General features: G+C 32.0%; 5 protein-coding genes across 6 annotated transcripts; 3 read left to right on the plus strand and 2 right to left on the minus strand.

The window, feature by feature from the left end:
• Positions 1–979: 979 nt before the first annotated feature.
• Positions 980–2,285, plus strand: LOC120197479 (non-specific lipid transfer protein GPI-anchored 1-like). Its single transcript, XM_039198993.1, has 2 exons — positions 980–1,382; positions 1,909–2,285. Exons 1-2 carry the CDS (start codon positions 995–997, stop codon positions 2,139–2,141), a joined length of 621 nt encoding a protein of 206 aa, XP_039054924.1. The 5' UTR covers positions 980–994; the 3' UTR covers positions 2,142–2,285.
• Positions 2,286–4,156: 1,871 nt separating this feature from the next.
• On the plus strand, positions 4,157–7,460 carry LOC120197735 (ranBP2-type zinc finger protein At1g67325-like). Its single transcript, XM_039199151.1, has 10 exons — positions 4,157–4,291; positions 4,481–4,526; positions 4,623–4,738; positions 5,216–5,483; positions 5,710–5,780; positions 6,072–6,123; positions 6,222–6,331; positions 6,444–6,468; positions 6,546–6,697; positions 6,988–7,460. Exons 1-10 carry the CDS (start codon positions 4,283–4,285, stop codon positions 6,988–6,990), a joined length of 852 nt encoding a protein of 283 aa, XP_039055082.1. The 5' UTR covers positions 4,157–4,282; the 3' UTR covers positions 6,991–7,460.
• Positions 7,461–8,561: 1,101 nt separating this feature from the next.
• Positions 8,562–10,559, minus strand: LOC120197488. Its single transcript, XM_039198998.1, has 2 exons — positions 10,287–10,559; positions 8,562–9,179 (listed from the first exon to the last, which is right to left on the minus strand). Exons 1-2 carry the CDS (start codon positions 10,554–10,556, stop codon positions 8,769–8,771), a joined length of 681 nt encoding a protein of 226 aa, XP_039054929.1. The 5' UTR covers positions 10,557–10,559; the 3' UTR covers positions 8,562–8,768.
• A 762-nt stretch (positions 10,560–11,321) lies between these two features.
• Positions 11,322–11,589, plus strand: LOC120197494. Its single transcript, XM_039199002.1, has one exon. It carries the CDS (start codon positions 11,335–11,337, stop codon positions 11,542–11,544), a length of 210 nt encoding a protein of 69 aa, XP_039054933.1. The 5' UTR covers positions 11,322–11,334; the 3' UTR covers positions 11,545–11,589.
• Positions 11,590–14,179: 2,590 nt separating this feature from the next.
• LOC120197450 lies at positions 14,180–19,834 on the minus strand. 2 transcript variants are annotated; one of them, XM_039198977.1, is made up of 14 exons: positions 19,656–19,834; positions 18,496–18,569; positions 18,290–18,367; positions 17,586–17,661; positions 17,187–17,251; positions 16,507–16,608; positions 16,210–16,299; positions 16,049–16,123; positions 15,910–15,942; positions 15,734–15,814; positions 15,400–15,459; positions 15,137–15,214; positions 14,668–14,712; positions 14,180–14,572 (listed from the first exon to the last, which is right to left on the minus strand). In XM_039198977.1, exons 1-14 carry the CDS (start codon positions 19,696–19,698, stop codon positions 14,375–14,377), a joined length of 1,098 nt encoding a protein of 365 aa, XP_039054908.1. In that variant the 5' UTR covers positions 19,699–19,834; the 3' UTR covers positions 14,180–14,374. The 2 variants fall into 2 exon arrangements, with proteins under 2 accessions (XP_039054908.1, XP_039054909.1); XM_039198978.1 differs by having other exon boundaries at positions 14,442–14,572; positions 14,668–14,706; positions 15,133–15,214; positions 19,656–19,831.
• Positions 19,835–20,594: the final 760 nt, after the last annotated feature.

The following is a 20,594-nucleotide window of genomic DNA, read 5'->3' on the forward strand; positions in this document are numbered from 1 at the left end:
CAATTCTAATAAAATAAAGGGAATTAAAAGGACGTATAGTGATTAATTCCATATAATTATCTTTAAAAAATAAACAAAATTAATTAAATTTAGACGTTCAATTGAAACCACTGTTTATTAATTAAACTTCATTCTTATGTAAATTTAATTGTAAAAGTATATAAATATTAAATAAATAATAAATTTATTTTTAATAGCAGGTTCTCAAAATAAGCTTTAAGAACTAAGATATCTTTAAATAATACTCTTAAGCAAAACAACAATATTTTTAATAGCGACGTAGTTAAATAGATAATGCGATAAACCTCGACTTCTCTTAAAATTTTCATCAAATGACATTTTTAATTCATTTAAATTTTTTAATCAAATAAAATGTTGACCCCTTAAAATTTAAGATTAAATAGTTAATGGACTCTATTTCTAAAGTTTAACAATTTGGTCCTATTTCTGATTCTTAAGCAAGGTATTAATCACACATCAACAATCCGACTCAAGTCCCCATCACGTGGAATGTCTCCACACACGCGTTAGGCCTGCCAACTCATCTTCATTTAAACTTTTTTTTTTTGTCTAAAAGACAACTAATATTTGTTTGATAATATATGAATTTGATCATATTAAAATAGAATTAAATTAAATTTTAAATTAAGAAGTACTTTTTTAATATTAATTTTTTTATAAAATTTATTTTTTTATTTAAAAACATTAATTTTTCATCACGCAATTCAAGACGAATCCGATTATTAATAGTGATTTATTCATACATAAGTGCTGCCCAACTACCTGAAGCTGTCCACATTTATATATCTTCCCTCTACTTTTTTCCCTAAACATCAGAGCCGTTGATTCTCACAATGGGGACCACATAATTTCACATCGAACGGCTCAACACGAATCCTTTAAGTCATCACTCTCCTCATTCACAACTGCAATCTGAACATCATTAAGTATTTGCCAGTTTTACATACGGGTTCTTCTATAAAATCTAACGGCCATGCATTTCGAGTTTCGGTCCAAAAGTCTCTACTCAAAAAAGAAGAAGAAGAAGAAGATTATGGCATTGTCGGTGATCGGCGTTTTGTTTCTTTTCGCGGCAGTGATGGCGGCGGACGAGAGTGAGCTGACTACGGAGTGCAGCAAGGATTTCCAGAGCGTGATGACTTGCCTGGGCTTTGCTCAGGGGAAGGTGGCGACGCCGACGAAGGAATGTTGCAGTTCGGTTTCGGAAATCAAAGAGAATAAGCCAAAGTGTTTGTGTTATATTCTGCAGCAAACTCAGAGCGGTGCTCAGAGCCTTAAGAGCTTAGGGGTGCAAGAAGCTAAGCTTTTCGAGCTTCCTTCTGCTTGCCAGTTGAAGAACGCTAGCGTCAGCTACTGCCCAAGTAAAACTTTCTTTCTCCTTAAATTCATGTTAGATTCATATTCGAGACTTACATATGTCTCGTACTCCAGCAGTAGTGAATTTAACAATATTTTTTAAGTTAAACATGAATATATATATTAACAATATAAATTTCTATAGATAGTACAATTAAAATTTTAAGATGAATATAAACAAAGGAATATAAACAATAAAATAAATAATTATTCGAAGAAAGTTCAAATTTAAAGTAAATTAAACAATTATCTACCCTTATACCTTAATGGGTCTATCAGTGTACTTGATTCGGAATAACATATAATAATCGGTTATTTTGAATGATTGATCGGTTAAAATTATATATATAAGTCGGGTTAATTTTGAGTTTAGGATGAATCAATTTCGGTTAATATAATATTTGATCTAAGAATTCACTTGGTTATATATAATTCTTTAATAAACATGTTATATAAATTTATTTAAAAATATATAATTGTATAAGGATTACACTAATCATATGTTTTTTATTTGAATGGAAAAAAAAACAGAGCTTCTCGGTTTATCTCCGAACTCACCAGACGCCGCCATCTTCACCAATTCCTCCTCGAAAGCGATGACGACACCTAGTACTCCAGCAGCATCAACCGGAACTCCGTCATCTGCGGCGGAGAAAGGCGATAGTAAATCCAGCGGAACCAAGCTCGGAAGCCACTTCGTCAGTTCGACAGCGGCACTGCTGGTTGCTACGGCAGCTGTGTTTTTCTTTGCATCCCCGGCCTAATTTGCTTAAGCTTCTGCATGGGACGTCAGGACTCGGGAGTTTAGTTTATTTATCATTAAAAAAGTCTTTGGTGTTCGGATCTTAGCAAAGCCAGACTGAGTGACAATTGTGACCATTTTATCTATGTTTATTGTTTTAATTTAGTAATTGAGGCAATTAAAAATAAATTTTGATTTAAACACTTTCAAAGGATTAAATACATAATATGAATATATTTACATGAAAATATATATTTTTAATTATTAATTACAAAAACATTTTATTTTGTTTCTTAATGAACTGTAAAACAATAAAAAACTTTTGAGGTAAAAAAGATTTAAAAAATCAAAAATATTTTTTTTACAAAAAAATTTAGGTAGGGATTACTCCGTCTAGGGTCAAAACATACTTAAAACACAATTATGATTTATATAAGAATTTATAGATTGTGTTGACTAATATTTTAAAAAAAATTGGAATACAAATAAAAAATCTACTAAATTTGGTAATACAAATCACATCAAATATATAAGGATATTTTCACTCAATTTTAGAAGTGTTTTTTTACCTCTCAAACGTAAAATAAAAAATTTCAGTTTTTGTGTTTGAAAAGTGTTTTTGAAGTCAAATTACAATTTTTTTTTTATTATTATTGTATGATGTATTTATTTTATAGTTTATAAACTTAAACTCTTTTATCAATACATGAACATGAATATAGAATTAATAAATTATTTATGAGTTTACAATTTTTATATTTTTTATGTCAAAATTTTTAAATAAAAATTATTTTAAAATTTATACATTTTCATAAATCAGCGTACATTTATTAAAAATATTTATTTAATAAATCATATATATATATATATATATTAATTATAATTTGAATTGATATTTTATATATTATAAAAATATAAAGATCATTTAAATATACGTTTCTTAACTAGACACGCAAAATATTTTTCGTATATTTGTTTTAATCATTTCTTCTTTACCCAAAAAAATATTCATTTATTTTTTTCCAAAAAAACACTTTTTAATAGTATTTTCAGCTAGACCTCAAAGAAGAATCAACAATCAATTAGTTTAGTGAGATTGAGCACTAGATTCTTTAAACAAAGTAAGAGGTTTGATTCCTAACGTTTGTGAATTGAAGAAATTGAGTTGGAAGAATCATCATCCCCTCTGTAGTACCTGATCCGAATTAAACGATCACTAGTTCAGATATTGGTGATTATATAAGAAAAAAAGAGTAAAAAAACTCAAATATTCTAATAATCCTCTCGTTTCCTTTATTATCCTAACTCAAAATATTAAATTTAAACTCGACCATTTAAAGTTTTAATAGCTACAGTAGCATACAACTTTCCACCTAAGGAAAACTGATATGCAATCTACATAAACCACCAATTTTTTCTTTAATAGTGTGACCTCAACAAAAATAAATCTGTCACGTTCGAGTAAAGTTAAGCATATCTAATTATGAGCATCGCTAAGCATTATTAATTTAATTTTTAGATTTAAAATTTTAAATATTCAACGTATAATTATAAATTAATTAAAACTTTAAAAGTAAATTATTTAAAATAAAAATACTAATTATATTACTTTTCATATTTTTAGTAATAATTGAATCAAATTGAAAAATAATTTATCTTTAAATTTTTAACTAATTTATATTTATACATTGAGTCATTTAAAATTTTAAACTTTTATAAATTAAATTAATGATCAGCAGTGCTCGTCGAACATTGCAAAAATTTTTCCTCAACAAAATCATGGGCAACTCTTTTATCATTTTATTATTATTAATAAATAGTTTTAAATAATATATTTTTTATAAAATTATGATTTTACAAGTATTATAAAATAATATATATATATTAAAATTAACGATAAACTCGTTTAATTTGTTTGGATAGTTCGTAAAATATGGTCCAAACGGCGTCGGATAACTGATGGCAATAGCCTTTTATAGAAAAGGAATATTTTAGTACATTCAACTCCTCACCCTTACAATGATAAAATCCCCCACTATTCCCGTTAAAATCCCTTCACAACCCTTTCATCTCTAGGGCAAACTTCCCTAAGTCTTCTCTGTCTCTCTCCCCCTTACGAATCTTCAGAACCGGTAATTCGTATCTCCGCCGATCGCCGCCTCAATGCCTCAGGTATTCTATCATCCCAAATCTCTCAATTTCCCCCCTTTTGATCTATTCATCGATCTCCAATAGGTCTAATTTAATTTTTTTTATCGAATTTCAATTCGGCAAGCTAAATTAGGGTTTCGGATCTTTTCCGAAAAAGATTGCACATGTTAAAGGTTATTTAAGTTTTATTTGTTTTGTTTTTTGGTTCAGGTTGATAATAGAAACTCTTCGGCTGCGAAGCGTGCTAGAACGGATGGTATGCTAATGAATGGGATTTAATCTCTGTTTAAATTGTACTTTGTGTGTGTGTGTGATTTTTGGGATGTTGTAATTTTGTTGTTAAAATTTGTAGGTAGTCGCAGGGAAGATGACTGGACATGTCCTAGTTGTGGGAATGTGAATTTTTCATTTAGGACTACTTGCAATATGCGCAATTGCACTCAACCCAGGCCAGCTGATCATAATTCAGTAAGTACTAATGGTATTGGTCTCATCATGTTCAAAGAATTTCCAGAGTTTTGAATTCGGTTGATTTTTATTGTTGTAGTTTTGGCTCATTCTAATTACTGATATTCTGATTGAAATTGTTTTTAATAGAATGAGTAATAGAAGAGTAGATTCTTTGAAATTTGTTGCTTAGCAAGTTGTTTTTAATGCATTTAAGACTTAGTTCTATGTTGACATAAAGGAAAAAGTTTAGTGTGTCTTTTAGTAAGGAAGTAACGGAACTGCATGCTTTGGTTTAGTTGGTCGACATAGTCTGTTTCCATTTCAAAAAATATGTTGATAATAATCCTTTTCAATTTGGTATATTTTCTGCCGCAGAATTAAAAATCTGTTGATATCCTTTTCAATTTGTTTGCTATATTTTCAGAATTTACCCCCCCCCCCAAAAAAAAACTCTTTTTACTCTTAAGATTAAGTTGGTAAATTTTTCGGTTGCAGAAATCTGCTGCTAAACCTCTACAGCCCCCGCCAAATTACTCGTCACCTTCTCCGTATGTAGGTCCTGGTGCACCATCTTCAATGTATCTGGGTGTACCACCTTATGGGTCTTCTCTCTTCAATGGTTCCTCTATTCCTCCATATGATGTTCCATTTTCTGGAGGATCAGCGTATCCTTATGGTAGTCGCCTTCCTGGTGCCAGTCCCTTTCAGCCACTTCATATGTCTGGGCCACCCCCTTATTCTGGTGGCTCTATGATTGGAAATGGTAGTTTCTTTTTCTTTTCCAGTTTATAAAAACTATATTTTCCCCTTCATTTCACTTATTCTGTTATACAGGTTATACTTTCATGCCAGTTAAATTCTTGACATAGAACACTTGATCATGTTTCTTTCTTAGCTGCAAAATATGCCCAGCCATCTCCATGCATAGATCGGAAACTTGAAGTATGCTGTTAAAGTATCCCATTAGTAAGTTTTTTATTCTTTTCCAGGTGGGATGTATGGCATGCCTCCTTTGATGGACCATTATGGCTTGGGCTTGCCCATGGGCCCTCCTCCAATGGTATGTTCATAAGGTTAATGCTATTTTGAAACCACTCTTTTTTAGGACTGTCTAATTAAGATTGCAAGCTTAGCCTTTCATAGCACTTATATATGTTGTAATTGCACATTTTCTGGGTCTGGAATTGTAAACTTGATTTACATGCAACGAAAGTATGTCTTTACCACCAATAGGCATGCTGCAGATCTGGAATTTTCCTGATCTGTTTGACCATAGTTTTTAAACTTTTGGTGGAGCTACATTTTTTATACGCGAAATAAATTGTGATATAATTTATATTTTCACCTACAGAGACCAAGGGCAGGATTTTTTCCAGATGATAAATCACAGAAAAAGGGTGCTGGTATGTCATATCTCTGCTACCTTTTATGTTCATAGAGGCCATTATCTTAGCATTTCAACTACTTTATGCAACAATTTGATTCTTCTAACCCTTTGCAGATGCTACACGTGATAATGATTGGGCATGCCCCAAATGTGGGAATGTTAACTTCTCTTTCAGAACTGTCTGTAACATGCGAAAATGCAACACACCGAAGCCTGGACCTCAGGTTTTTCTTGATTTAATTTTATTTAAAACATCTTAATATTTAAAACATTGCATTACATTTTTGTGTTATGAATTTGATTTTTGTTTATAACAATATTCTTTTGTAAATGCAGGCTGCAAAATCGAATAAAAATTCAAGTAAGTTATTTTAAATTTGTAAAAATTATTATCTTATGTTTTTGAAATTTGATGCATATGTATTTTATGCTTTTCAGAACAAAAGATGCCTGAGGGAAGCTGGAAATGTGAGAAATGTAACAATATTAACTATCCGTTTAGGACAAAGTGCAACAGACAAAATTGTGGAGCAGAAAAACTGACCGAGTCAAAGAAGTCCCCCTCACCAACAGCAAATGAAAATGATCAGGTTTGTGGTCTGATGCATTTTATCTTTGTAGTTTGTTACTTGAAGTTATTGTTTTTGTTGACCACATTTGTACAAGATAATAATTCAATGAGTTTTCAGCACTTCAAATTATTCCTGGTTAAAAGAATTGTTCGACTTTGACCTTCCTCTTCTCTCTCTCATTTTGTGTGTTTTTAACTATTGCCAAGTTTGTTGCTTTTTTAAGTACACACTACACGCACATGTGTATACTAACTTGTTAGTTTTTCTCGTCTTTCTTTCCATTGATTTGCTATTATATACTGTTCCAGTGAGTTGTAGGACATGTTTGAGGGTTGAGAAGGTCCAGAGTTGTCGTCAAGCATTGCTCAGTATGGGTGTCTGAAAGTCGGTCTTGTCGTCCTCATGTTGCAGCCGTTGTCAAGTTACTCTACCTTCTCATGATCAGTGTCCAGTTGTATTAATGCTATGGTATTTCTGGTCGTAATGGATCATAGATGCATCATTATGTGTCAGCCATCTAATCTGGAAAGTATGTTACAGGTTGATGCTGGTTTTTATCTTTGAGTTAGGTTTTGTACTTTGGAACCAACTCATGTATTCCAATGACAATGTTACTAAGGACTTGTTAGATATGTTTCTACACTTGCTATTGGGGAAAGTATTGCAGGCTGCACATTTCCGGTTTTTCATTCAATTTTTCTACTTGTCCGTGTTGAAGTACCATTGTTTTAACAGAGCTTCTGTAAGAAATAACAAGTACTCGTCTTTGAATTTTTAACTAGTTAAATTGTCGGGTTTGGGGAGTCGGAATTTTCTTTTGTTTCCATACATGAATGTTGGAAGTAGAGGCCCATCTGGTATCCTATTATTTTTTGGCTGGTAACCCGGTTTAATCAGGGATATATCGTTGTGATTTTGAAAGATTTGCTTTAAGACTCTTCGCAATTACACTCTTGCCCGATATGAAAATTAATCGAGCGTGATTAGTCGCAATGTCTCATGCTTTGCGACATCATAACTTAAGCTTAGTCCCTTTATGACACATTATAATTGCATTGCTGGTTAATTTTTGCTGCATGTGTTGATGTGTCTTTGAGGCTTGCGGTAGATCATCATCTTGGATCGAGAACTCCTTGTCTTATCGTCAGTATTACCTATTGCACAAGTCTCGGTTTGATTTAAGCCTGAGGAAGCTGCCGATATAGAAGCCGGTGTGGAATTTTAGAATTTTCAGCCTTTATGATCGGGTTGTTTTCGATCTAATCCAGTGAAGTGAAAAAGATTGAGTTACTCAAGTTTGCAAGTATCATTTTATAATTCAAAATTTATATTTGAATTTTTTTAGTCGAGTCAAATTTATGACATCTTAGTCAAGTTGAATAGAATGTATTTGTTCAAGTTTTTATCCAAATTTTAATTTAATTTATTTTTAATGTTATGATATCAGATTCTAATTTCAACAACTCTCTCCGACTATATGTGATGTGTATTTCTTTTTGTTCTGTGTCGTATGTTTAAGCTACATTTGTAATGTTATTAAACAGTCAAATGGAGTATTATTTAAAATTATATAAAATATTTGATTTTATTTTTTAAAGAATGAATTTTGAAGATAAAGAATCGAAGAAAATATAAAGTAGTCGATGGGAAATAATTTATACAAAGTTGTAATTGAGGACCAATTTGAATAAAATAAAAAATTGAGGGGCAATGGGAAAGGAAAATATGTTGTCATAAAAAAAGAATGTGGTTTAAATTTGATTAAAATTTAATTTAAGATGAATATAAATTGAAGGAATAATAAATTTATGTGAAGTTAAAAGATTAAATTATAAAAAGAAAGAAATTGATGTTACAAAGAGAGATTGAAATATTGGTTAAATTTAATAAAAAAAATAACTTTAAATATTATTTATTTATTTATATAATAGATCAGAATATTTTTTGTTTAATTCTTTCACACTTATTTAGTTTAAAATTGCATAACTTTGAAACTAAATGTAAATTTTATTTTTACATATTAGATCACATAAAAAATAAATAAAAACATGTGAAAATTGATAGAAACATAGAATTGTTTTGAAGATTTTCACTGTTGTTCACCATTGGATCCCATAGGCGGAAACTCTACGTGGGGAAGCTCAGGCATTCTAACAGAAGGGAGCATTGGATCATCATCATTGCTGTCGGTGCCACTTCCATCGGTGACACCGCGGCTTGACAACATCCCGGCGAACCAATTTCCGAACGATTTGAAAGGGTGGTTAAGACCGTTTTGGAGTTTGAGGAACATGGAGACCTCGGAGAATTCCCAAATTAAAGTGACAACAATGAGGGCCGAGAGCAGACAGTGGGTTATAGTGTTTTGTCTCCTCACTGCTTTCAGCTCTTTCACTATGTCTTCTTCCTCTGCTCTCTTTTCACCGTTTTCTTCTTCATTGCCTGTTTTGGTTATTGGCTTGTCGAGACTTGTAGAACTTCCTTCTTTCAATGATTCTAACTGTTCCACAACATTAAGACAAAATGCTATATTATTACATCGGGATAGGATTATGTAAAATTTACTAGTCTAATACGAAAATTAACTATTTTCGTGTAAAACAGGAAAAATAAATATTAATACACAAGGTTTTAATCTATTTAAATTCAACTAACATCTATACTTTTACATAAAATTAATGAATTTTATACAATGAAAATGAATTATATATATATAATGGAGATAAAGGGCTTTTTTGACATAACGAGTTTTTTATTTAGTCATCAGTGCATCTCGGTTTATATTTTGAGATCTACAATATTTTTTATAGTGTTATTGGAGCTCATCACATTAAGGTGACGAATTCTAATAAAGAAATATTTTTTTTATTCAAACTCGTCACCTCGGAATTCCAATAAAATATAATTTTTTTATTAGAATCTATCACATCGAGATAAAAATTAGAATAAAAAAATATTTTTTTTATTAAAACTCGTCATCTCGACGTGACAGTTCCATGTCACTATAGAAAATACAATAGATCCCAAAACAAATTTTTACTTGCCCTATTAGGTTAAATAAAAATCTCATATACCTTGCTGGACTAATTTTGACACCGAGTAAAATCTTTTAATTTTATAATAATTTAGTATCATTTTGTGAATGTAAATGAATGATCAAGAGTAATGTGCAGTCATATTATCGTCTCATTTTTTAGTTATAAAAATCTTTTCGTTTTCAACATTTAACGGTTAAAGAATAGAATATTCAAAATCTGAGTCCTAATCTGCAATATCAACAAACAACAATTTTATCACTTCAACTATGACTTTTGGGATCTCATCTCATAGAATTCAAATGGTTAAAATAAAGGGTCTAATTTTAATATTAGGTCTATACTATAGTTCTAGTTGTTAAATTGACGATATAGAGTTTTCTCAGATAAACTGGTAAGAGAAGTGGATAAGGAGTGAGATGGAGAAGAGAAATCCATGTGAGAGAGAATTTAAAACTCTGGGTCTCGGTTCTTCTATGAACATACGTCTTTGTTTACGACAAGGAAACTGAACTTCCCCGAAGAAACAAGGATTATTGGTTGTAGATGCAAGATTTGTAACCGTTTCTTACCTGAGAAAGTAATCTGGAGAGGAGCTGCTGTTCATCGTCTTGAGAGAGGTTGACATCAGAGGATGTATCTTTGATTCTTTTCTCTTCGATGAGCCTGTGGATTGCCTCTTTCATCGTCTCCATATCTTGATTTGATTCCATTTTTTGATGAACCAAAAATATATGATTTGCTGTGTTGTTGAGATGCCAAGTTTTGTGGAAGATAAAAGCATCCCAAGACCTCACCACTACCCAATTATTGAGAGCTTCTCTATTGGGTGGTCCATACATAAAGTGTAAGGACAGAGAGTTGGGATCAAACTTAGGGGATTAAATATAAATAGAAATAATATGATGATTAAAACATCGATTTAAAATTAAAAAAAGTAGAGAAATTAGGATCTAATTTACTTAATTTTAAGATTGAAAGGTCCTAAAAAAAGTATTTAAGCTGAAAAATGATAGGTCAAAGCTTAATTTGTCTAGTTTTAAGATTAAGGGTTAAAAAGTAATTATACCAAAAAAGAGGGGCTATGATCTAATCTACCTACTTTCAAAATTAAGAGGACCTTAAAAAAAACAATTGAATTCAAAAAACTAAGTAGATAAAGACTTAATTTCGACGAAAGGACTTCAATAATAGTATGTTCATACTTTGAGGATTAAATAAAAATATTTTAAAGTTTTAAGAGTATTTAAAATATGAATAATAGTTTAAGATGTTTAATGCAATTAATCGAAAGCAAAACTCCATAGAAATTGAATCAATGTATAAAACTACAAAAATATAAAAATGATATGAACACCTACTCAGTTTTTAGAGATACTGAGTTCGAGTAGTTGCATCGGCAGTATATGAATAAATAATAATGGGGCAGAAGCATGGGAAAGAAGTAATTGGGGTGGCAGTGAATCACGGTGACTTCATCCCCTAAACGCCGCCCCACGCTCTGTCTCTTTACGTCCACTTTTTCCTTTGTATATAAACCCCATTCCCCAGACTCCATTAATCAATCACACTTTCCCTTGCAATCTCACCCCCAACCTCTCTATTTGGAAAAACAGAGCAATGTCGGATTGGGGTCCTATTTTCGTGTCATTGGTTCTTTTCGTGCTTCTATCGCCGGGGCTGCTGTTTCAGGTTCCGGGTCACCATCGGTGCATCGAGTTCGGCAACCTCAAGACCAGTGGTGCTTCCATCTTTATCCACTCCTTGCTGTATTTCGGCCTCGTTTGTGTGTTCTTGCTGGCGGTTAAGGTTCATTTGCATTTGGGTTGATCATCATGTCCGGTTCTTTATTGTGTTTGATTTTCTGTTTCTCTTTTGCTTCCAATTTCATGTTTTAATCTCTTTTGGACAAGATTCACGTTAAGTCCGAAGTGAGCAAATAAATTATTGACGTCCCATTTTCTACTTAAAAAGTTCAATCTTATCTATTTGAATATAAAACATCAACTTCTTCAATCCAAATCCAAAAATGATATGAATAAAACATCAATGTAATGCGATTCACAGCAACATTTCTTGAACGAGGAGTCATAGTGTCATAACGTTTCTCCGGGACCCATTAGATTTAAAAATTTGGTTTTCGGGAAAAGGAAATATGATTTTGAAAACAATTTGATTTTTGAGTCGCCATCAACCATTAAGTTAGGGAGGTTGGAAACCATAAATGATAAAAAATGATTTGCATTTTACCCAAGATTCGTTTTTAAAAGTTCGTGAGTCGGTTACGTGTGGGAAAGGGTTAGCACCCCCACAACGCCCAAATTTTGGTACCTAAACGATTATATGTTGTTTAAATATTGAGAATTACAAACTCGATAATGAATTTAAATTACATTATTTATTCATTCGAATTTATTTTAAAAGTGTGAACAATCTTCGGGAATGCACTTCCTTTGTAGTTAAAAGACTTTCCCAGAGATTCCTCTTACAAAAAAAACGATATTTAAAATAAAATTAAACAAAACAAAATAAAAATGCAAAAACGGTGAAAAATACTCGAAATAATTAAATGTGGAACAAAGAAAAATATCGAATATAAAACAATCATTTATAAAAAATCCTCGAAAAAATATCTTCCCTTTAGTTGGGAGATATCTTCATAGATTTCCCTCGCATTGAAATTTTCCATTTTTATACATAAATACATAAATGAAATTATAATCGATAAAAAAACAAAGTTACAAATTTGGACTAATATACACATTTACAAACATGATAAATTAAAATACAAATAAAATTAGACATGCTTAATAAAATAAGGGACTAAATAGTAATAACAAAAATTTACAGGACTAAAATAACAAAAACAGAAAGTTAAAGGACTAAATAAAAAACAGAAAGTAAAAGGGTTAAACCTTAAATACATAAAGTTAAAGGACCACGATAGTAAATACAGAAATTTTACAAAAATAAACTCTTGTAGGGGTTTGATACAAATTTTACAAAATTTTAGGGTAGCCCACATCTATTATCAATGGGGATGGTAAAATATTCGAATGTGACATGTTTTGACTTGATCTTATTAAGATTTTTTTTAATTCAAATTCAAGATAATCTTTATGAAGAAGAGAGTCGAAATCAAGGTGAAGATGAGTTTAAGGTAAAATTTTATATGATCTAAATAATTACTATAGCTTCTTTTATTTAGGGATAATTATTATAGAACCGCTCTCGATATTTTTAAGTATCCCTCTATCTAGTCATATGGAAATAGAAAGAAAAGAAATTATTCAAGTTAAGTCTATATGAGTTTTTATCTTAAAATTTGAGATGAATGAAACATCATCAAATATTAAAATAAACCGAGATTAAATGAAAATCTTTAATTTTTGACGATTGAGGTGGCCGCAAGAAATTACTGGTCTCAACTCGTGTCTATCCTTTGCTGACAATACTCATTGTAAATAATATAAATATAATATTTATGTAATTATTAAAACGTTATTATTTTGATCATTAAACTCTAAAATTATCATTAATGTTGCAATATAATTATTATTTTAGTTACTATTCCGGTAAGTTATTAACTAAATGTGGACATGGATGAACTTCATGAAAGGAAAATGACTAACATATGTAAAGTTGTTAGAATGAAGTAGTCAAAATAGGCATATCGTAGTAGTTAGGCAACTACCGACATCATTTACCCAAAAAGTTGTTATGGGAAAAGGGATTTTCATGCCCAAACTGCTGCCTGCTAAATTGAAATCACGAGACAAATTGCTTGCAATTTGGATTTGAAATTGAAAACCCGATTTCGTGCTCCTCACATATACTCTGCTCTCCGACAACTCACTTCCATCTTTACGGACCATTTCTCAAATACAAATTTCTTTATATATTTATACCGGTCGTCGGTCAATCCCGTCTTCGTATCATAAGTTTTATTACACAAATATTTTGTAAGATGGTAAGTTAACGTTACTCGATCATATAGTTAAATAATGTTATTTATGGAGATTTTTTATCAATAACTTATTATTCTATGATATAATAAAATTATCCGACTATTACTTTAATATAATGGACTCGTTTAGTTTGACGGGATAAAGAAAACACTAAATTGATTATGTATCATCATCATCATTTACCTTGTCTGGAATTCTTGATTGTATCCATTCCGAAATTTGGTTTATTTTCTTCTCATAGGCTATTGGCTCCCTGTGTATGTCGCGGCATGCTTTTAGAAATTTTGAAGGTCTGGATAAAAGGTGAATGTTGTTGAGATTCCATTGTTGGATAAGTTGACAAAACCCATTGTAGTTGTATGGGTTGATCATGAAACACAGCTCCGACGACTTCTGGGAACGTTGGATGAAACATTTTTATTTTTTCTTTGATAACAAATTTAGACATTCCAACAAACCCAGAGAGTTTGATCCATTCAAATTTTAATCTATGATCTAAAAATAATTCATTTACTTAAACCTATCTTATTATCTCTGCAATATTCACCACCCACTCCCATTTAACTTTTACTAGACCTAACAATTGGACGGATCGAATAAATTCGGATTGGGATCATTTCGGATTTTTAAAACTTTCGGGCTCAAAAGGGAGGACACTAAAGAGTCTTTAAGAAAACCCTGCAGCCCGGCTACTATTGTTGTCCACTTGATCCTCCCAGCTGCTGTGGCACTGCATTTGTTGCGCTGCGAGCTCTTGCAAGGAAAGGAAAAGAACCTGTCCGACCCGAAAACATTGTCCCAAAGAAACCAGAACTTGAGGAGCAGTTGGTATTGTCTTCCGGAGTTTGGATCTGACTGCCGACATCAAGGCTGCTTGATTCACCTACTTCCTGAAACCAGATACGTAATGTAACCACTGAAACCATAAACGATAAATCGAGACCAATTGTGACAGAGAGTGGGAACAAACGAATAGGGTTAAAACCTTAAGGCCAGAGCCGGTGATTGCATTTCTTGGAGATCTCTTTACCTGCCAGAAATTAAATCAGAGAAACGGATTTACTTAAGTGGATGTCCGATATAGGTAAAAATAAAATCATCTTTTTAATTTTTCAAACACAAGTGTCAAGCATTGATATTTCAGCAAAAACGAAAAGTCGGACAAACGTAGATTCCGAAGAACAATTTTACTTGGCTTAAAAAGGATGTCTCTTAAAGATAAAGTAGAACCAAATTTCTCAATGCATGCACAGAGATAAACATGACAAAAATCATTAACAATCTAGTGTGAGAATTTGATGACATGAATCTTATGGTTGAGAAAAGATTAAATAAAAGCCAGATAACCGAAAAACCGCTATCCCATAAGGTTTCTTTCTTATACCATTGTCACCCTTCTCGATTAATTTTCTGTTCTAATTCTCATAATTCAGGACTCTGTAAAGTCGACTAACCTTGGGAGTCCCATTTGAATCAGAAGATGGAGATGGTGATGACGATTCTACTGGTACAATAGGAGGCAAGGATCCACTCTGCTTAAACACAAACAAAAAGACTTGTGTTAAAATACAGCAGGCAGTTCCAAACATCAATTTCTCATTAGCAAACCTAAGATAGACTGAACCGTGATTTGTCAAACAAATTTGGAACAAACTTCTCCATTATTTAATTTTAGAGCAACTAATCAATCATTCATTAAAGAGAAAAAGAATCTGACCCTAGACAGTGCTTTCATTGGAGCATCAAGAGCTGGCCTGGAGGAGCTAGCCGGTGAAGCCTGCAAGAGTTTAACACACAGGATGAAGAAACGTGAGCTTATGAACCAACATGAAAGCCGACATCTAAAATTTGTGGATATAAAAACACAAACAGTAGAAATATGATTATGTCAGCAGTTATCCAAACGAACAATAATCATCTGTCGATGTTTAAGTATACCACTATATTCATTAGCATGACGAAATCTTGACAAATAGATGCCACTGAAAGAAAGAGAGATAAAAAGCAAAGCACATAATTCATTGCAGATCAGATGCATGACATAAACAAACCTGAATACGATCAGGGGGTTTATTCTGTTCCATAGTCTGGGCATAATCACACAACCAGTTTACTCCTTCGTTTGTCATATCCTATGAAGGTCATAGAAAAACATACACATTAACAAAAGCAATGAAAATAGTTGTGTCTCATTAATCTGTATATTTTTGTTTAATGTTAGAATTACCTGCTTCCCTTCTATTCTTTTAATCTTACTTTCCTGAAAATAGACCCCCCGCCCCCAATCACAAGAAAAGAGAGGTCATCTTAGTTTCACTTCCAGAATGTATAACATACAGCAAAATCGAATTATCAAATATGCTTACCAGATTTTGAACTACATATCGAACAGATTGAACATTGGTGTTGAGCATCTTTGATTTATCTTTTATCAGAGTAACCTATACAACTCAATCAATTTTCAGTGAATATCAATGAGACCTCCTATACACGAAAGTTAAGCTACTACTACAGTCTTATATCTCACCTCCTCTTGTGTTGTAGCAGTAATATCAGCAATTTCATCCAGACGATTATCCACACCCTCAATTCTTGACGATAGGTGCCGTCTTGTAACCTAGAAGGGAACAAGAAAAATTAAAAAAAGGAAGAGGGGCAGAGGAGAATTCAGTCAATTTCAAAGAAAAACAATAACATAAATATGGAAGCCAAAATCATGTAACTTGGTACTTGAAACCTTCATATACTGTGGACATTCATTGATGGAGGTAGTATATGAGAAAATTTAAATAAGAAACGTTATGCCAGTAAAAGAAAAACTTGCCGAGATTGACGAGTAAACACTCTCAAGCTGCTTGGCTATGGCATTACGTGCATCAGATAAACTACGCCTCGTTGCAAACGTCATATCAGGAAGTCTCCAACCCTGAAACCAATCAAGGAATATAACTTTTAGCCATGGGTAAAGACACATTTTTTACACAAACCGTTTATTTGAATGTTTTTATATGTAGCACTTCCGATACTTTGCTAGGAACACATATTAAACTCTTAGGGGTAAAAAACTTCAGTGCTAACATATAACCATCAATCCATCAGCTTCAATTGCTGAGTCTGTTATACATCACTCCTAACAAAATTCTCGCAAACTGTTAAAATTTCAAAGACTTAACATTTTGCAAGATCCATACCATGTCCAAGTGGCAAAACAATTGCTCATCCATCTTAAATCTAAACAAATTACTAATTGGAGAAAAAAGTAGGGATTAATGAGAAAAACATTGAACTCTTCAAGTGTAAAAAATGAAATATAACAAAGCAGCCGAAAGCAAAGAACAGGTTTCTTCAACTTGGCAAAGCCATTTACCATGGCCATTAAGAAAATGAAAATGTGCCAGACATTTTCATGAGGCTCAATTATCACAGAACTCAACCACCTTTCTAGTTAGCTCCTTAATAACCTACACACATAAATACACTCAAATGGGAATAAAAGTTCATTACCTTCCACCAAACATAGCCATATCCAACTACAACAACAACAATGATTATACTGTATTTACTGGCACCTGCATCAACAAAAGCAGTCCCAAAAATAATGCTCAGGATAGTGTTGAATTGATCTTTATTGAAAGTTATTGTCTCCAGGAAAAATAAGAATAGCAAGAAAACAGTTATAAATATAGGAGTACGCAGCTAATTAAGAGAAGGGATGCTCATTGTTTTATCATTTGTACAGAACTATGGATCCATAATAGTTGTGCATATTGCATAAAAGGATGCCAAGACAATATAATTTGGGAAAATTTTGTTAAAATTTCTAATTAGAATGTGTGCCATTTAGTACAAGATGCACAACAATATTTTTCCTTTCAACTGTCAAAGAATGGAAACAATCATAACCTGTTCCACGCCCAGTAACAATTGTAATTGGTCGGTTTGATGCCAAGATCTGCAGTTCCTGCCTAAGGCTGTTAACCTGTAAATGAAAAGAAGTAAAACAATATATAATTAGACAAATTTAAATAGTAAAGCAAGTGTGAAGATACTGGGGAGTCATCATCCCCGAAAATGATAAGCACGCAGAATTAATAACTAAAGGCACCATGAATGCCTAACATTATCAATAATATATTGCTCAAAAAAGTAACAAAAGAATGAAAATATATAGGATAATCAATAATGCACACAAACTTAATCTGCCAAGTTTCCAGATCTCATGCTAACATTTTATTTTCCATGATTTAAATAAATATAAAAATTTCTACTCCAGTAAAATTGGCAAGCAGCCACCTACAATCTATATATTAAAATGTCGGAATAAATTAATTTTCATTTGCAACCTACTGTGAGTGTGATCTCTAAAAAGTGGTGATATTATTATTATTTGCAATCATCAATACCTGGAGATCACAAGTAGCTTTTCAACCATAATTATTTAGTCAAGGGCCTATCCATAAAAAAAACAAGGAGAGAGAAACTCATAAAAGCATTTTTCATTATTTTCTGGTTGGCATTTCAGTTTTCAACCATACAAATCAAACAAGCAGAATTACTTCCAAATATCGTTCAGCACTCATAACGAACATAAACGATCAAATACAAACCTGAGCCACCAAATAGTCACTGCGTGGCTTTTTAACGGACGAAGTAGAATCATCATTCTTAAGTTGCCGATAAGCAATCTGCAACAGGAGACAAATAATTACAAAGTCAGGAAGAAAGCAAACGCACCATCATCTTAAATTCATATATTTTATGGAACACAAACGTCTTTAGTTTTAAGTCATGGATAAGAAAAGTGGAAAAATACCTTGAAAGCACCAGAGACAAAATCAGAAACACTTGACATACCTCCTTCTTTCGCAAGAATCGAGCCAACAATTCCTAAAGGACAAACAATGGCTAGTTTAAGTAGAGGCATATCAAAACTGTTAGCTACATTACCCCTCTAAAAGGGAATACACATTAAAGTAATAACATCTACAGCACCAAATCTGGAGTACCCTACTTTCACGCAATTCATACGGTTCAACAATCAATTGATATTTCACAAGCAAATGAATACAAAAAAGTGAAACTTTTAGTGATCAGATTTTTCTTTAGTCCATTATATTCTGGTAGTTTGACTGCCATTGTAGTGCCCATCCCCCCCCCAAAGTTTTTACAAAGGACTACATATTGAAACCATAGAATTTCTAATTTTTAGTTCCAATTATCATATGAGCAAGATGCATAGCCAAATTGGTAGCTACATTACTCCTATAAAGAAAAAAACATATTAAAATAATAACATGCACAGATACGAACATACTGTGTTTGAACATAATCATTAGTACAATGAATTGTCTAATCAATTCATCCATTTAAATACAGCCACCGTGTGAGCTTGCCGTTCTATATCATGACAAGTGATAGGATCATTCTCCGATAGTAATAAAAGAAATTCACAATCAGATTAGTAATTGGTTGTTTAATGGACATTCTAAGTTGATATTATACATGCTCGTGATTCCATTTAAATATCACTTGAGCCCACGGGCTTTTAATTTACACCAATCCTTTGTGTTTCAAACAATTTCCATAAGTGGATAATCTTCAGCTAACAAAATCAAGATTCCTCTGATTCAAATCACCACAGCTATGATCCAGCTCCCCAATGCACCGTCTAATATACACTAAACAATAGCTTCAGGAGGCAGCTGGGATTACACGGATTCAATTAATTGTGAAATTTTACCAGCACAAATTCCCAACGGATTCCAAAATAAATCAAATTACTGGACAACAGAAATCCCGAAAAACTAAACCCTAGTCAATCAATATCCAAGATTTTTTCTTAATCCCTAAATCTAGTTTTACTAAACCAAACAAAAATAGATTACACGGGCTCTCAAAGAAATCCCAGCAATAACTGATCCGTAAGTTAAAAAAATAACTGGAAAATCGGAGAAGAGCGATGATTGTACGGACCTGCGCCTACGAGGATAGTTAACTTGCCGAGAGGAAGGGCCATGGCCGATTACGGTTGGAGCTACGTAGCGAGCGTGAAGACGGGGACAGTAGAGATTGCTGCTAAAGTACCATGAACAGAAACTAATCTTTGATCTTTCAATTAGAAGTATTTATCATTAATTGCTGATTTTATTAAAATTTCTATTATTCATCTGAAGACGGGTTTTTTGACTGATTGAGTTTATTTATAGCCGAGACATTTAAGAGGATATTTTGCCCCATCATAAATTAGTTCTTTACTATTTATTTTTTCAATTTATCCCTCGATTTTTATTGTGTCTATCATGTTAGTCCCTTACATATTTTTTTAAACAAACGTGATATAAAAAAAATTAAAGGATAAATTAGATATTTAATCATTTAATTTTTATTGCATTCTATTTAGTTAACTCTTTAACATTGTTTAAAAGGTTTTGGTAAATTTATGCAAACCCCCTTTAAACTTTCCTCTCAAGATTAATATTTTCAAGCTCCCCTTGATTTATCGATGTCATATTATATCTTCTCAAGAATGATCTAAACATTGACAAGAACAAGAAAAAAAATTATTTTCATTTCACACTAATCAAACAATAATAAAAATTATAGATCACTAAATAGTTTAATTCTTCTTTTCTTCTTTCAGGGATTAAAAAGTAAAATAGGAGGTAAAAACATTTCTATTATCACATGAATGGCTTAGTGTTGGAGAATTTGTAACCCATTTAATCTTGTTCAATACAATACTTATTTAAGAGACGAGAACAAAAATAATGTCATTTATTTCAATCAAATTAATATTTAACTAAATCAGACTATCATATCTGCATTGGAATACATAATTTTGTAAACATAACAATAATCTATGTTCTTTTGAAGATAGAGTTATGAACATGAAACTTAGACATGGTATGTGTT

This window comes from Hibiscus syriacus, unplaced genomic scaffold (genome assembly GCF_006381635.1).
Source record: "Hibiscus syriacus cultivar Baekdansim isolate YM2019G1 unplaced genomic scaffold, ASM638163v2 tig00117048_pilon, whole genome shotgun sequence".
NCBI lineage: Eukaryota > Viridiplantae > Streptophyta > Magnoliopsida > Malvales > Malvaceae > Hibiscus > Hibiscus syriacus.

Excerpts from the sequence above, each read along its gene's own strand:
- LOC120197494 (XM_039199002.1), top strand. The coding sequence starts at position 11,335 with ATGTCGGATTGGGGTCCTATTTTCGTGTCATTGGTTCTTTTCGTGCTT.
- LOC120197450 (XM_039198977.1), bottom strand. The coding sequence starts at position 19,698 with ATGGCCCTTCCTCTCGGCAAGTTAACTATCCTCGTAGGCGCAG. Across the intron at positions 17,662-18,289 it reads GTGACTATTTGGTGGCTCAG|GTTAACAGCCTTAGGCAGGA; the intron begins GTTTGTATTTGA and ends TTTCATTTACAG. Across the intron at positions 14,713-15,136 it reads ATTCAAATGGGACTCCCAAG|GTAAAGAGATCTCCAAGAAA; the intron begins GTTAGTCGACTT and ends AATTTCTGGCAG.
- LOC120197735 (XM_039199151.1), top strand. Across the intron at positions 4,527-4,622 it reads GAAGCGTGCTAGAACGGATG|GTAGTCGCAGGGAAGATGAC; the intron begins GTATGCTAATGA and ends TAAAATTTGTAG. Across the intron at positions 5,484-5,709 it reads TGGCTCTATGATTGGAAATG|GTGGGATGTATGGCATGCCT; the intron begins GTAGTTTCTTTT and ends ATTCTTTTCCAG.
- LOC120197488 (XM_039198998.1), bottom strand. The coding sequence starts at position 10,556 with ATGTATGGACCACCCAATAGAGAAGCTCTCAATAATTGGGTAGTGGTG. Across the intron at positions 9,180-10,286 it reads TCTCCAGATTACTTTCTCAG|TTAGAATCATTGAAAGAAGG; the intron begins GTAAGAAACGGT and ends GTTGTGGAACAG.
- LOC120197479 (XM_039198993.1), top strand. The coding sequence starts at position 995 with ATGCATTTCGAGTTTCGGTCCAAAAGTCTCTACTCAAAAAAGAAGAAG. Across the intron at positions 1,383-1,908 it reads TAGCGTCAGCTACTGCCCAA|AGCTTCTCGGTTTATCTCCG; the intron begins GTAAAACTTTCT and ends AAAAAAAAACAG.